This window comes from Thamnophis elegans, chromosome 1 (assembly GCF_009769535.1).
Source record: "Thamnophis elegans isolate rThaEle1 chromosome 1, rThaEle1.pri, whole genome shotgun sequence".
In the NCBI taxonomy this organism is placed as follows: domain Eukaryota; kingdom Metazoa; phylum Chordata; class Lepidosauria; order Squamata; family Colubridae; genus Thamnophis; species Thamnophis elegans.
In genome coordinates, this window is record NC_045541.1 from 72,940,030 (window position 1) to 72,954,887 (window position 14,858).

The window sequence follows — 14,858 nt, forward strand, 5'->3', positions numbered from 1 at the left end:
ATTCAGGTAAGTCAATGGTCTTTCTCCTATGCACCGCTTGGTGAATCCAAGCATGGGATATGCCAAAGCATATGGATCTAAGGGCGGGTACTGGATTGGTCCAGGGTCTCAGGAACCTCAATGACCCTCTGTAATACATGTCGCTGAACCGATGCCTTAGTGGAGGCAAACACGTCCAGTTTATAATGTTTGATGATGGAGATGACCAAGTCGCCACCCTGCATATCTCCTCCACGGAAGCTTGTGTTGCCCAGGCAGCAATGGTAGCCGCACTCTGAGTGGAGTGGGCTGTAATATGCCTGGATACCGGCCTGGCATGGATCTCATGTGCTTTAACCAATGCCCCACTATGTTAGAGGTTAGCTTCTGACTCATAGTCACTGATTGAAAGGTGATGAATAACGATTCCGTCTTCCTGAAGGCCGTGTTCTCTTGACATACCGGCATAGAGCCCTGATTACATCAATGTGGTGCCATCTTCTCTCGCACGGATGTGTCAGTCGCGGACAGAAGTTTACAACTCTGTCAGTATGAAAAATGCAGAGATCTGGGCAAACCAAGAGGGCTGCCAGTTCTGATACCCTCCTGGCCGAGGTGATGGCCATGAGGAAAACAGTCATAAACTGATGGTGCGAAGCAGCTCGAATGGCTCGGATGTGAGGGCCTGTAATATGATAGGCAACTCCCAGTTGGGAAAGCGATGAACTGCTGGAGGTCTGATGTTCACCACCCCTTTTAGGAAGGTTCACACCTGAGGATGATGAGCAAGAGTCTGGCCCTTGCCGACTTAGAGTACTGTAGATAAGTCAATTGACGATGAAGAGTGTTAGGAGTCAGAACCCTATCCAGTCCGTCTTAAAAGAAATCCAATATTTGTGGTACAGAAGCTGATCTGGAAACTATGTGACGAGATCTGCACCATCTGCAGAATGCAGCCCAGATGCCATTATAAATCCGCGTGGTGGAAGGACACCTCGCCGCCTGAATCATGTAGATGACCATCACCTTGGTGCAGGAATGGAAAGCAGGCCCATTCCTGAAAGGCCGGATGGGGAAGCAGGCCCCAATCCAACTTCTTCAGCTAATAACCCCTGCGGAATGGCCACATCAGGAGAACACTCCTGATTAGCCTGCAGATTGGGGAGATGAGCAGGCTGTGAGTGGGAGAATAGAGTGTCCAATGCCAAGGCTGGAGGGCAGTTGCTATTGTGTATCCTTCTGGAGGACTTGGAAGGCTGTTTCCCCAAGGCTTTCTGCCTTTTCCTTGCCTTCCTATCAGCTGTAGCGGAAGTGGCCCAAGCCACTGACCTGCTTCCCCGGGATCTGGAAGAAGTGCCCTTGGGGTAGGCCTGGCCTCCCTAGCACTAAAAGTCCCCGACGTGGGCTGCGATTCTGGGGAAACCTCTGCCCCAGTGCTGCTCTCTGATATAGTGGTCAGCCATCTTAGGGGTAGCCCACCACAGAATGTGGCTCTTATTGTATGAAGAGTGGAATTAGCAAAAAGGCCCTGTGGAATAGGGAGGCCAAAACTCTGCAAAACTGCACCCAATTAAATATGTTGGTGGAGCAAATAACTGCTGTCTGCCAACTCCAAACCTCTAATTAGGCTCTAGCCAGTCTGAATAGTGCGAGTGGACAGGAACAATGAGAACACTTTCCCTGAGGAAGCTCTGAGAACCGTGCTGCACCAAGCAGAGACAAACTGTGCAAAGGCATGGACCCAACATTCAACTTCCTGGTGCCAAAAGAACCAGTCGCCTCAGTAAGCAGAAGGCTTCAAAATGGCAGCCTATCAATCAAAATGGTGGCCATCACTAAAATAAAATGGCGCAAAATACAAAAAGCGGACAGAGCAGAGTGCGAATGGCGTACTGGCTCCCAAAAATTCTGATAGGAAAACTCGCTGCAGCCCCTGCAAGCCCAGACACAATAAGGTGGCCAGGACTTGCGCAACAAAAGGAGGCTAGTCGAGTGATCGGACAACAACTCCAGCTGCTAAGGAAGCTCGCCATACAGGAACCGACAATTCCATTCACAACGCCAAAGAAAACAACAACAACCATTGATCACCCTACTGCCGGTTAATCATCTCAGGGTAGTGGCAGTTCTAGCCGGCGGAGTGGGGAAACCAGCACACTCACCTCCAATCAATCCACATTCAAGTAAGCCTAAAAATATTTAGCTACAGATTCTAGTAAAAAAAAACAACTAATCACTTAAATAATTTTTGCCTAGAGAAAATTATTTGTGACTCTCTAAGGCTGGACTGAGTTAAAAAACTGAACTAGACCGGCCAGAGGGGTGTGGCCAAGCAGTGCACAGGAGAACAAGCATGGGCTACATTGTTGTAGGAACTGAAGAGAATATGGTTATGTTTAGCAACTGAACTGCCTCTCCCTGGATCACTTACCATAGTTTTTTACTTTACAGTTTCTGTGTAGAAGCCCCCAAAACATCATATGTGCTGTTTTGTCATCTATATTGTAGAGATACAACTTTAACTCTTTTAATTTCTGGTTTCTCCAAAATATATCTGCAAGATCCATGCTGCATTTTTGGGTCATGCCCTTTACATTCAGCCTGCAGGTATAAATCCCAAAAGTTATAATTATTTATGGGAAAAGAAAGATAGATATAAACATTCAGTTCTTGGGGAAACTGAAGAGAATATGGATGTTTGTGATAATACAACTGCCTCTCCGAGAATACATTTCCAAAACATAAGCAGGTACTTTTGCTTTTGGAACAATGACAAACATTGATGAGATCAATATCAGTACTAATATTTTGAGTTTTATAATGAATTTTCTTAGAAATATAAATCTAACTGTATACATTTAATGAAGAAATGAATGGAAGAACTCTTTTTAAATATTATTATTACTGTAAATCCTTTATTTACTGATATTATTTTTTTCCTCTGTGTATTTTCCTACCTTCTATTTATTCTGGTTTTGGCTTTGATGTTTCAAATAGAAAAATTATTGATTTTCACAGGTTTTATGCTGCCTGGCTCCTCCCCCCCCCCAAATACATCAAGAGGTTATAGGTGTTTATTCAACACCCCCCCCCCCAAAAAAAAAATAGATCCTCATTTCACAGATTCAGATTTGGAGCTCAGCACAGCAAAAATCATTGGGTAACTAAGTCCAGTGGGCACACATGAAGTCCAGGAAAACAGTTCACAAGTCCAATGAGTCAGGATATATGGCACAAGCACACAAGGCACAGCACTGGGTAGGTTGCTCTAGCACTGCTCAGATCAGGATTAAAAGGCAATACTGGTACAGTCCTTCATAAGAGGTGACTTTGCCTTCTTGTGAGTAGTCTAGCTCACTGGCATTGTGCCTGTCTCCACTCTGCTCTACTTGTCCTTGGATTGGGAGGAGGTGTGGACTCCAACTCCTCTTCATTGCTAACTGGTGGTAGTTGCTCCCAGTCCTCATTTGAAGACTCGCCAGGAGACTCACCTGGCTAACTTGCTGCAGCTATGCCTTGAATCACTTGGCTTCAACCTATTGCTCGCCCAATTGAGGCTGCTCCACCAAAATAGCACTTTCTGAGCCCCAATCCCCAAACACTCAGTTCCGTGCTTTCCTCTGCCAACTCAAACTCACTCTCCTCCTCCAAACTCATGCCAGCAGGGCATTTGAAGGCAGATCCATGACAAGTTTGAAACTACTAAATAACAGCTATGCTTGGCCTCCATTAAATCCAGGGAGAAGAGTCCAGCCAGCATTCAAACGTGACATCAGTTCTAGAGCTCCTAATCATAACAATAACTCTCTGTAAAATGGGGAACTCCGTCAATATCAAGGATAAACATAAAAGGAGAAATACATTAGAATCATTTAAACAAACACACAGCCTTTATAGAATCATAAGGCTGGAAGGGATTTTCAGGGTCTTCTAGTTCAACCCCTGCTCAAAGCAAGAGACATTATTGCATCCTGGAAATAGCTGCCCATTCTGTTCTTGAAGACCTCCAGGGATGAAGTACAACAACTCAAGGAGGCAAGCTGTTTCATTGATTAATTTTTTTTCCTGCCAGGAAATTTATCTTTAGTTCCAGATTGATCTCTCTTTAATGAGCTTCCAACCACTGCTTCCTGTCCTGCCGTCAGATGATTTGGACACACTCTTTTCTTTGATAGCCTCTCAAGAAGACAGCTATCACATCACCCCTCATTTATTTCCTCAATAGGCTACAGACACTTAGTTCTGTTAACTGTTAATTTAGGGGTAGAAGTAGGAGTAGGAACCTTCTTTAATGGCCAAGTGTAATTAGACATACAAGGAATTTGTTTCCAGTATTTAAGCTCTCCGTGTACATACCTGTAAGTTGCAGATCATAAATCATAATATACAATCTTTATATACATAAGATACAAACAAATAATAAAACATAAGATACTAGTAGGATAAGAAAGTAGGAAAGTTGAGAAAGATGAGAAGGCTGAAAAACATGAGAAGGGTGAGAAGATGAGAAGGATAATAGCAATACAGCCCTACTACAAAATATATTTAGAACTAAGAGAGTGCTGAAGGAATTAGGCATTTAGCAGAGTGATGGCATTTTAGCAAAAGCTCTCCTATTCTACCACTTCTTACAATATTAGACGACACAGTATCAACAGTAGAGACCTTCGGGTTTCAGGGTTCTTTAATCTCCCAGGACTTGAAATGGACACCTAATATCAGAACCATCATTAAAAAGACACAATAAAAATGCTCTTCCACCATCAATTCAGAAAGCTCAGATTGCCCAAGGAGCTACTGATACAGTTCTATAGAGGATTATTATCTATCATATAATCATATAAATTAGTCCATATAGGTGTGCAGGCCCAGCGTCTTATCATGTGAGCCACCATCCCACTCATAATCACTACTGTTGAGCCAAATACAGTCTATTCTATACAAGTGTGTTTGGTTTCCCTGCCTAAGTGTACGACCTAAGTTTTATCACCACTGAACTGCATCTCGTTCAATAGGGCCCAAAGCTCAACTCTTTCAAGATCTTTCTGAATCTTGAATCTGTTTTCCAATTCCCCCCAGCTTTGTGTCAAACTGAAAAAAAATACTGATCACTCACTCCAGTGTTTCTATTTCACATGGACGTTGGAGCGCCGAACACAACAATTCCACTGCACTGTGATTTGTATCTTCAAAGATAAAATTTAATTCCTTCAACTTCTGGTTTTTCCTAAAGACTTCAACAAGTTGCAATCTGCAGGATACTGTAACATGCAAGTTTTCCAACCTGAAAGTGCAGTAAATATTCAGAAGAATTAGAATAATACTTTCTGCTTCGGTTTACATTTATTTTTATGATGTATTTATTATAATTTTCAAAGAAGAATGGAAAGAAAAAGAGTACAATTACAAAATTAGATATATGAAAATTGATGAATAGATAATTGCACTCAATAAAATTATAGATATGGGAATCAACAAATCTAAAATATTTATGTCTAGGATAATAAATAAAATATTAAATATTAAAATATTAAAATATTCCCTTTTTCTTTTTTCTTTTCTTATGTAAATACCCTGTATATAAGTGATTGCAAATGGAATGTGAAAAATGAATAAAATATATTTAAAAAAAAAAAAACAATCTAAAATATTTTATGTCTAGGATAATAAATAAAATATTAAAAATATCCTATAAATAGTGTGTAGATTATACATCAAAGTAAAAAATGAACTATGAAACACTAATGTTGGATTTGGCACAATTTCATGTATGTAGTTGTCATCTTATCTGTATTCCAAACAGAATAGATTTCTAAATCCAATATCCTTTTAAAATATGAAGTGAACTTAGATAATGAACTACACTCCCACAATTTAGTTAGTCATGGGTCAACAGATGGGATCACCATCTTTTTCAAAAAAGAATATATAAAATTCTTTGTCCTCGGCCTTTGGCAACCAACAAGACAGCAAGCGGGATGCCTTCCACAATCCCGTGACATGCAAGTTCAGACAGAATTTTGAAAAAATGTTTTGTCCAATATGATACAAAGGCAATAATCAAGATAGCTACAAGCTTGGCACAAGTCGAGATGGGGAATTGAATCACAAGTAAGAGATGCAAGGAGAAAAGATAAGAGACCTGGTGATGGGAAGCTTGAGTCACCTGAGGCTTAAAATATTTTTCTCAGAATTTAGTCTCAGGGAGTGAGGCCAATAAGTCAACCATACTGATATTCCACCCAATATGCAACTGTGGCAGTTTCTTCTTAGTATTGGGTTTTCTGCAGGTTGCCTTTGTCCCTGCCAAATTTCTCAGATCTACCAGGTTCTGCTCTATTTGAGGCTGTCACTGGAGAAGTGAAGGCATCCTAGGGGCTTACTGGAACTGACTCAACCAGGGTGTACTCATTGACTCTGTGACTAAAATGATCAAGGCCAAGACTATAGTCTCTAGAGCCTTTAAATGTAATTCTTCCCCATCATCCTCATCAGATAACATGATGAGCAGATCTATAGCAACTTTGAAGTCAAGCATGGTAGCTTAAACAGTCAGATGCCATGGCCACAAGCCAGTTTAGACCATCCAGTCCATTAGTTACCCACAGAATTGTCAAAGGACCAATGGGGGAGGAGAGTTAACCAATAATGGCCAGGTAAAGTGGAAAGTGGAAGGAGGGAATGACAGCTTGATGAAGAAAGTGGAGCTCTTGAGTGTTTGTGCCAGCACTCAAGGTCATACAGCCTGAGAAAGATTTTGGTTTAACCCAAATATTTCAGCATTCTGTGAACAGCTAGGTGAATCTTAATTGACTGGTGACAGACTGATCATGGGGGGAGGCTCGGATGAGGGCAATCTTTTTGCATGGGAACCTTAGTTCTATCCTGAACCTACTACAGCCAACATCTTTTAGTAAAAGAACCTATCACTTCACCTAAATGGAGTTGAGGATCTTTCTTTCCTAAGGAAACAAATTGGGGCACTTCTGACAATATGTCTCTGGCATGCAGCAGTGGGTTCCAGATCCCATTCCAACTGGTACGGTTGGAACGGACCCAGCATCATCCACATGGACACATGCAGTCTTACTGTCCAGTGATGACTCTATGAGCCTCCGTGACACTTCAGCTGCTCAGTGGAGCGTTGCGTAGGTGCTGCACATAGCGTGTGCGGAAGCGCCGAAGACTTTAAAGGCAGGTAAGGAGTGCAGGCGGGCAGGTGGGCCCTCCGGAGCACCATACTGGAACAGTACCCAGTGCTCCAGGGAGGCTCCAGTATGCCCGTACCAGGGCGTACCACCTGCAACCCACCATTGCTGGCATGTAACCAAATCATTCTGAACTCATAGAGTAGACACAGTGCTGAATTCAGATGCCTACAATAGTGAAAACTAATGATAGTTACTTGGAACCCTGGCAGAGGGTGGATTTGAAAACTGTTGCCTCTAATCAACACCAAAAGGCATTACCATATTTTTCGGAGTATAAGACGCACCAAGGTTTTGAAGAGGCAATTTTTTTAAAAAAGTAGGTAGGTAGATAAAGGGGGAGGAAAGAAATAGTGATAGAGAAATACAGTAGGTAGGTAGGGGGAGAGGGGGGTAGGTAGGTAGGTAGGTAGTAGGTAGAGGGATAGAGAGAGAAATAGAAAGGGAGAGAAATACAGTAGATAGATAGGGAGAAGAGAGGTAGGTAGGTAGGCAGGTAGGTAGTAGTAGGTAGGTGAGGGATAGAGAGGGGGGGAAATACAGTAGGTAGTAGGGAGAGAGGGGGGTAGGTAGGGAGAGAGAGATAGGTAGTAGGTAGGTAGGTAGGTAGAGGATAGAGAGAGAGAGAGGGAGAAATACAGTCGTTAGGTAGGTAGGTAGAGGGAGAGAGAGAGAGATAGAGAAAGGGAGAAATACAGTAGGTAGGGAGAGAGAGAGTAGGTAGGTACAGTAGGTAGATAGGTAGATGTTTCCAGGTGTGCATATCCATGTGCTGGAGAAGAAAATCGCTGACAATCTACAGCACTTAACTTTGTTCCTGCTGGCACAGCATTTGATCCACGTTATTCGCATCAATCAGTTAAAAGAGCTTTCCAAAAGGAAAAAAAAGTTTTTGCACTTTGCAAACCTCCCCAAAACGGCCCATTTTTCATCAAAATGGGCCCGTTTTTTTTTCAAATAAAAGCCATGAAGAGCCTTGGGGTGGCTTGCAGAGTGCTCCTGGAGGACGGTCAAAAACGAGCAAAATAACTGGCCCGTTTTTCGCAAAAATGGGCCCATTTTTGTAAAGAAAATTGCATGTCTAGCCTTATAGAGGCTTATAAGGAATATGCCCTCAAGTATATTTCTAGGACTTTTGGACTGGTTATCTTGGCTCCAACTGTTGCCAGTATTACCATCTTTCACGGCTTGTGGACTACCAGCATTGACAGCTTTATTACCTCCTACTGCGACCCCTGGACTACCAACGGGGAGAGTGCCTGTTTATTCCATCTAAGCCAGGTATTTGCGGTATTCCACCTTTAGTACCTATGTTAGCTGGCTCCCCCAGTTCATCTTTATGGACCTGGCCTGTTGGACTCCTAGTTTAATATTTTCGTTCCCGGACTATGACCATTATTACGACCATCACCGGTCATTACCATTAACATCTCAGGAACTTTATTTTAGCCACCTTGACTATTACCCCTCTTATATTAGATTACCAGAGAAAGAGGTTACTCTATCTCCCTTACACCTCGCCAGCTTTGACCGGCAGATTGTGCCTCGTTCCACGTACTTACGTTTCTACGTAAGGATCTACTCGCCTAGCTTTAACATCTTTTTAATATTTGCGCAATTTCTCTTGTATGTAGTGTGAATGTGTGTGATTGTGAGTGAATGATCCCACCTTTTTAACTTAATGTAATCCCTTTGTTTATATTATATTGTTGTAACTTTTTAAATTTCTTGTGGGGGTTTGAGTGAGTGAGCACTTGGGTGTGTATGTGAGGTTTGGGATTGGAACTGGGTTCCCCCACACTGAGTGCTCTGCAGAAGTGTTGGGGGGATCTGGGCCATTCCAAATCTCAGGATGATTGATTCGAAGGGCCTGCCAGGGAATGCGGGGGCTATGGGGTGGGTGGGGACCACGGACACGGGAGTGGGCCGGAACATTACGGTCTTAATAGGGAGGGGCAGATATGGTGGGGACTTTAGGGCTAGCCATTACCGGGGAAGGAGGGTTCGCTACGTCACAGAGATCCCTCCTTCCGGCCCTACTAGTCCCACTCCAAGGCCAGATGGCGTGAGTAATCAGGACCCTGGTCTCAGGCTGCTGTCGCTAAATGCCAGGTCTGTAGTTCACAAGGCTCCCCTCGTCCGGGACCTAATTTTAGACGAGGGGGCAAACCTGGCATGTATTACTGAAACCTGGCTGGGCCCGGAGGGAGGAGTCCCTCTCACTGAGATGTGCCCACAGGGTTTTCAGGTGCTTCATCAACCGTGAGCCCAGAGAAGGGGTTGGGGTGTGGCTATTGTTATCCGAGAGTCTCTAGCTCCTCGTAGGATCCCTGCTCCGGAGCTTGTCGGTGTGAGTCCTTGCTGGTGAATTTGGACCTCGAGGGTCAAGTGGGCTTGTTGTTAACGTACCTGCCTCCCAACAGCGTTGCAACATCCCTCCCCTCGCTCCTCGAGTCAGTAGCCGAGCTGGCAATTGAGTTCCCCAGGCTTATGGTCCTGGGGGACTTCAATTTGCCTTTGCTCGGCGAGCACTCTGATGGAGCGCAGGAGTTCATGGCTTCCATGACAGCCATGGGCTTGGCCCAAGTAATCCGGGGCCCGACTCACTCGGTGGGTCACACGCTCGACCTCGTATTCCTTTCGGAGCAGTGGAGTTGTGATCTTGGTTTGAGGGGTAGGGAGACTTACCCCTGTCATGGTCGGACCACTACCTACTGAGGCTTGACTTTCGGAGGCCAAACCCCACTGTAGGGAGGAGGAACCGATTAGGTGGTTCCACCCCAGGCACCTTATGCACCCTTTGGGCTTTCAGACGGCACTTGGTGTTGTTCCTGATACCCTCGCCCGCAGTCCGGCGGAGACCCTGGTTGCTGCTTGGAACTCAGCAGCGTCAGAGGCTCTCAACCGGATTGCGCTTTTACGGCCGATCCGAGGCAGTGGATCCAGGAGGGCTCCTTGGTTTACTGAGGAACTCCGGGAGATGAAGTGCCAAAAGAGACGCCTAGAGCACCGCTGGAGATCCAGTAAGTCCGAGTCAGTCCGGGCACTATTAAAATCCTGCATCAGAGTTTACCTTCGGGCAATTAGGACGTCAAATAGAACACATATTGCCACTCTGATAGCTTCTGCTGAGTCGCGCCCAGCCGCCTTGTTTAGGATAACCCGTTCCCTCCTGAATAGGAGGGATACGCATGATCCTTTGTGAGGTAGAGCTGAGGAATACGTCCAATTCCTCGCGGATAAAGTTGCTCGGCTTCGGGCGGACCTGGACTCCAATTGCGCAGAGCCAGCCGAGGCACCAGGGAGAATCTGGAGCATCATCTCTGGATTGATTTTCAACTTGTTACCCCTGAGGAAGTGGACAAGGCCATGGGAGCTGTGAGTGCCTCCACATGTGTGCTGGACCCGTGCCTCTCCTGGCTGGTTGCTAACAGCAGGGAGGTGACACGGGGCTGGATCCAGGCGGTTGTTACCGCCTCCCTTCCGGAGGGGTTCTTTCCCCCCACTTTAAAGGCGGCGGTGGTGAGATCCCTCCTGAAGAAGCCATCTTTGGATCCAGCCGTTTTAAATAACTATCGTCCAGTCTCCAACCTTCCCTTCGTGGGGAAGGTTGTTGAGAAAGTGGTGGCCTCTCAGCTCCGGCGGTCCTTGGAGGAAACCGATTATCTAGATCCCTTTCAGTCGGATTTAGGCCTGGCTACAGCACGGAAACCGCGTTGGTCGCACTGACCGATGATCTCTGGAGAGCCAGGGATGGGGGCCACGCCTCCATCCTAGTGCTCTTTGACCTCTCAGCAGCCTTTGATACCATCGACCATGGTATCCTTCTGCGACGACTGCGGGAGGTGGGGGTGGGAGGCACCATTCTACAGTGGTTCTCCTCTTACCTCTCGGACAGGTCGCAGTCGGTGTTGGTCGGAGGGCAGAGATCGACCCCTAGGCCCCTGAATTATGGGGTGCCGCAGGGTTCGGTCCTGTCCCCCCTCCTGTTTAATATCTACATGAAGCCGCTGGGTGAGATCATTTGACGGCACGGGATAAAAACCATCAGTATGCGGACGATACACAGCTGTATCTGTCCGCCCCGTGACAACTCAGTGAAGCGGTTGACGTGATGTGCCAGTGCCTCGAGGCTGTCAGGGTCTGGATGGGGGTTAACAAGCTCGCACTCAATCCGGATAAGACCGAGTGGCTGGTGTGTTTCCCTCCCACTAATTGGCCAAGTTTTCCATCTCTCAGGCTGGGGGGTCAAACAGTACGTCCCTCAGACAGGATTTGCAATTTGGGAGTCCTCCTGGACCCACAGCTGACTTTTGAACACCACTTGTCGGCTGTGACCAGGGGGACATTTGTCCAGGTTCGCCTGGTGCACCAGTTGCGTCCCTACCTGACCCGGGAGGCCCTCGCAACAGTCACTCATGCCCTTCTGACCTCAAGACTGGACTACTGCAATGTGCTCTACATGGGGCAGCCCTTGAAGAGCATTCGGAGACTTCAGCTTGTCCAGAATGCAGCCGTGCGAGCGATTGTGGGTGCACCTCGGTACACCCACGTTACACCTACCCTCCGCGAGCTGCACTGGCTGCCTATTGGTCTTCGGATACGCTTCAAGGCGCTAGTCGTCACTTATAAAGCCCTACATGGTATTGGACCTGGGTACTTGAGAGACCGCCTGCTGCCAATTACCTCCAATAGACCGATCAGATCCCACAGATTAGGCCTCCTTCGAATTCCATCCACTGGCCAATGCCGACTGGCGACCACCCGGAGGGGGCCTTCTCTGTGGCTGCTCTGGCTCTCTGGAACGAGCTCCCCGTGGAGATTCGGACCCTTTCCACAAAGCCCTTAAAACCTGGTTGTTCCGACAGGCCTGGGGCTGATGAGTTCCTGTCCCCACTCGAATGGTATGCCTGTTGAGTTGTTTTAAATTGTGGTATTGTTTGTCCATGTCTTTTTTCCCTATTTGTATCCCCTATCCCCCCCCCCGACTTGAGTTGTGAGCCGCCCTGAGTCCCTTTTTGGGAAAAGGGCAGCATAGAAATATAATAAATTCAATTCAATTCAATTCAATTATAGTGTGCTGCTGGGGGCTGGAGGGGGCAAAAAACGGCCCATTTTTTGCTCATCTCTGCCCTCCCTAGCCCCCAGGAGATCTCTGAAAGCCTCCATAAGATTATGCACCACCATTTTGGTGAAGGGGCGGGGCTTCAGGAAGGCAAAAAATGTTGCATTCGATGTATGACATACCCAGATTTTCAGCTTCTTTTTTGAGGAAAAAAGGTGCGTCTTATACTCTGAAAAATACAATCCTATATTAGTCTGTCTGAAGGGATAAATGCATAAACCAAGTGCAAGCTAATATCCTGATTTCCATTCCTATTCCAGTAGCAAGGTGGGAACACTACTGGGGAGAAGACAAATGAAGTATGGTTGAAGTGAGGCCAGCTATAGCTCCAAATACACAATACTCTTTAGGCCATGTGTTACAATGTTTGAAAAATGAAGCTGTTCCATTTCAACAACTCCAACTCTCATGTTTCTTATAGAAGGACAATATCCTAATTCTATGGTGTGAAAAAAAAATGCCAACCTGAAAGATTCTGAAAAATATGCTAAAGAGGACAAAAGCATTCTTAAGTGAATCAGTCAAGGGGCAGTGGTGAAAACACGGGTCAATTTGAATGGGGTACAAGACAATTCTAGTCCTGATTACATCATATGGAGGCAACAATGCTGCATTCTTGGGGATCTCCATATGACCTAACCTATGTCTTGGATGGAACTGCCTTGGCTATTAATCATCTTGAATTATAAATCTGGGTGCTAAAGAATGTATTGGTTTTTATCAATAACATCTGTGGTGAAATACAAGCAGTTTCTTACCTCAAGACTCTTAGGTTTCTCAGCTTTGTCAGTGATTTAAAGAAATCTTCCATATATCCTTCATCCAATTTAAATGGCTTCCAGTCCCGGTGTGAATGTACTCTTGTTGCAGAATTGGAAAAATAGTAGTACAAAAAGACCATATTGTAAATGAAATGATTATGGAGCTCTATATGCAGGAATTAAGAAATTAAAACTAAGATGGCATCCAAGATACAAAAAAAATGAATAAAGTGAGAGAAATTTAAGGAGTCCTAAGTAGCAGGATATAGATGTGAGAAGTAGTTTACACATGTTATATACCCATGCATGCAAGCATACCATGCATATTCCTCTTCATGCATATTCCACTTCATTCGCATCCAAATAATAATTACTGCCTATAATTATAAACAAGTGGGACTGTCTAGATTGCTGCCTGAGCTTCATTTAATTTTCGGAAAACATCTCTGCTGCAAATGGCTATTGGGAATTCTGACAAGAAAGCTTTTTCCCCTATGCAATAACTTTGGGCAGTGAAGTGTTATTGTACAAAATCACTGAAAGGACTTGACATTTATTTTAAAAACAGGTCATTAGTAGAACAGGTAAAGGGGGAACTGCCTTTTTTAAGGTGAAGTTGAGAAGAGTATTATCACATATCCATTTTTCTATAGGAGGTGACAGGGAAAATAGAAAAAAAGGTATTTTCTTTTTCCTTTTATTAGTCTATCCTGTCAATTACAAAGGGTAATGAATGGATGAGGGCTAGTAGAAAAGTGTGTTGTCCATTCACGGGTAATCCATGCTTGTTTCCTTCACACTGTTATAATTTTATCAATCCTCCAAGTCCAGGTTAAAGGGATGAACAGATTATCAGCCAGAAAAGCAAGCAGGGAATCAGGCACTTGTGAGAGCTTCCAGATCAATCAGTCAGAGCAACTGAAGCCCAATACAGATAACAAGGGAACACATTTTGGTAGAGAGCATAATATGTTTTAAAGGATATATAATGATTTAGACATTCCTAATCTAACTGCTGAAAGTTATTACGCACATTCTAAAGAGGCATTTTTTAACCCATATTTATATTTTGGAGACTAGGTCTGAGAACAGCAGTGGGATTATTATAATCTGAATTAATTGCCCAAATATTATAAACTTTCAAAAATACTTACTTGTTTTTTGGAAGAAATAATCCATTATCTGCCTGATATATAGATGTAGGGCTTCGAACATAGAGATACTCCAAATTTTGACAGTGCTGTATACAATAGGTCAGGATCATCAATTCCATATATGAGTTGCACTGATAATTTTTTCAGTGATAGCACATAGCGCATCTCTTACAAAATTCTCATCTTGTGTCTCATATAAGTAACTAAGTATTTCTTTTTCCAAATACAAATGAATTTTATATGAAAGGAATTGTATAAACAGCATATGCTTATCTTGTGTGATCCAATTCAGGTCGATCGCGTTAATTTTGCTGTTAATGTTTTTTTTTACCCAGTTTAATAATAACTCTTTATTCTCGCAAGAAATTTCCCATCCAAATTCTTTTTTCAACTCTCTCATTCTATTTTCTTCATTTAGAAAACCAAAGAGGAAACGAAATTCTACTGCAAATTCAGACCTAAAATATTCACACTTTGTGCTGGGGTCCTCAAAAGTTTGTCTTTTTAAAAGTGCCCGCAAATTTGTATTCAGGTTTTCAGAATGGTGCTGCTCTCCTCCTTTCAGAACATAAAACAAAGAAGCAAAAAACTCCTGGAAGCTTAAGTGAATGAAACTGAAGTTTTTAATACA

The 14,858-nt window shown here is 44.2% G+C and overlaps 1 protein-coding gene across 1 annotated transcript; it reads right to left on the bottom strand.

Moving 5' to 3' along the window:
* Positions 1-77: 77 nt before the first annotated feature.
* LOC116505372 (NACHT, LRR and PYD domains-containing protein 4C-like) lies at positions 78-14,362 on the bottom strand. The gene is made up of 6 exons (XM_032212572.1): positions 14,228-14,362; positions 13,071-13,172; positions 5,096-5,263; positions 2,411-2,580; positions 582-751; positions 78-311 (listed from the first exon to the last, which is right to left on the bottom strand). Exons 1-6 carry the CDS (start codon positions 14,344-14,346, stop codon positions 78-80), a joined length of 963 nt encoding a protein of 320 aa, XP_032068463.1. The 5' UTR covers positions 14,347-14,362.
* Between the last annotated feature and the right edge of the window lie 496 nt (positions 14,363-14,858).

Bases quoted from the DNA above. Each gene is read 5' to 3' on its own strand.
- LOC116505372 (XM_032212572.1), bottom strand. From the start codon at position 14,346: ATGGAATTGATGATCCTGACCTATTGTATACAGCACTGTCAAAATTTG. The intron at 13,173-14,227 runs GTAAGTATTTTT...TTCTGCAACAAG, and splicing joins TTATTTCTTCCAAAAAACAA to AGTACATTCACACCGGGACT. The intron at 5,264-13,070 runs GTAAGAAACTGC...CTGCACTTTCAG, and splicing joins AGAAACCTAAGAGTCTTGAG to GTTGGAAAACTTGCATGTTA.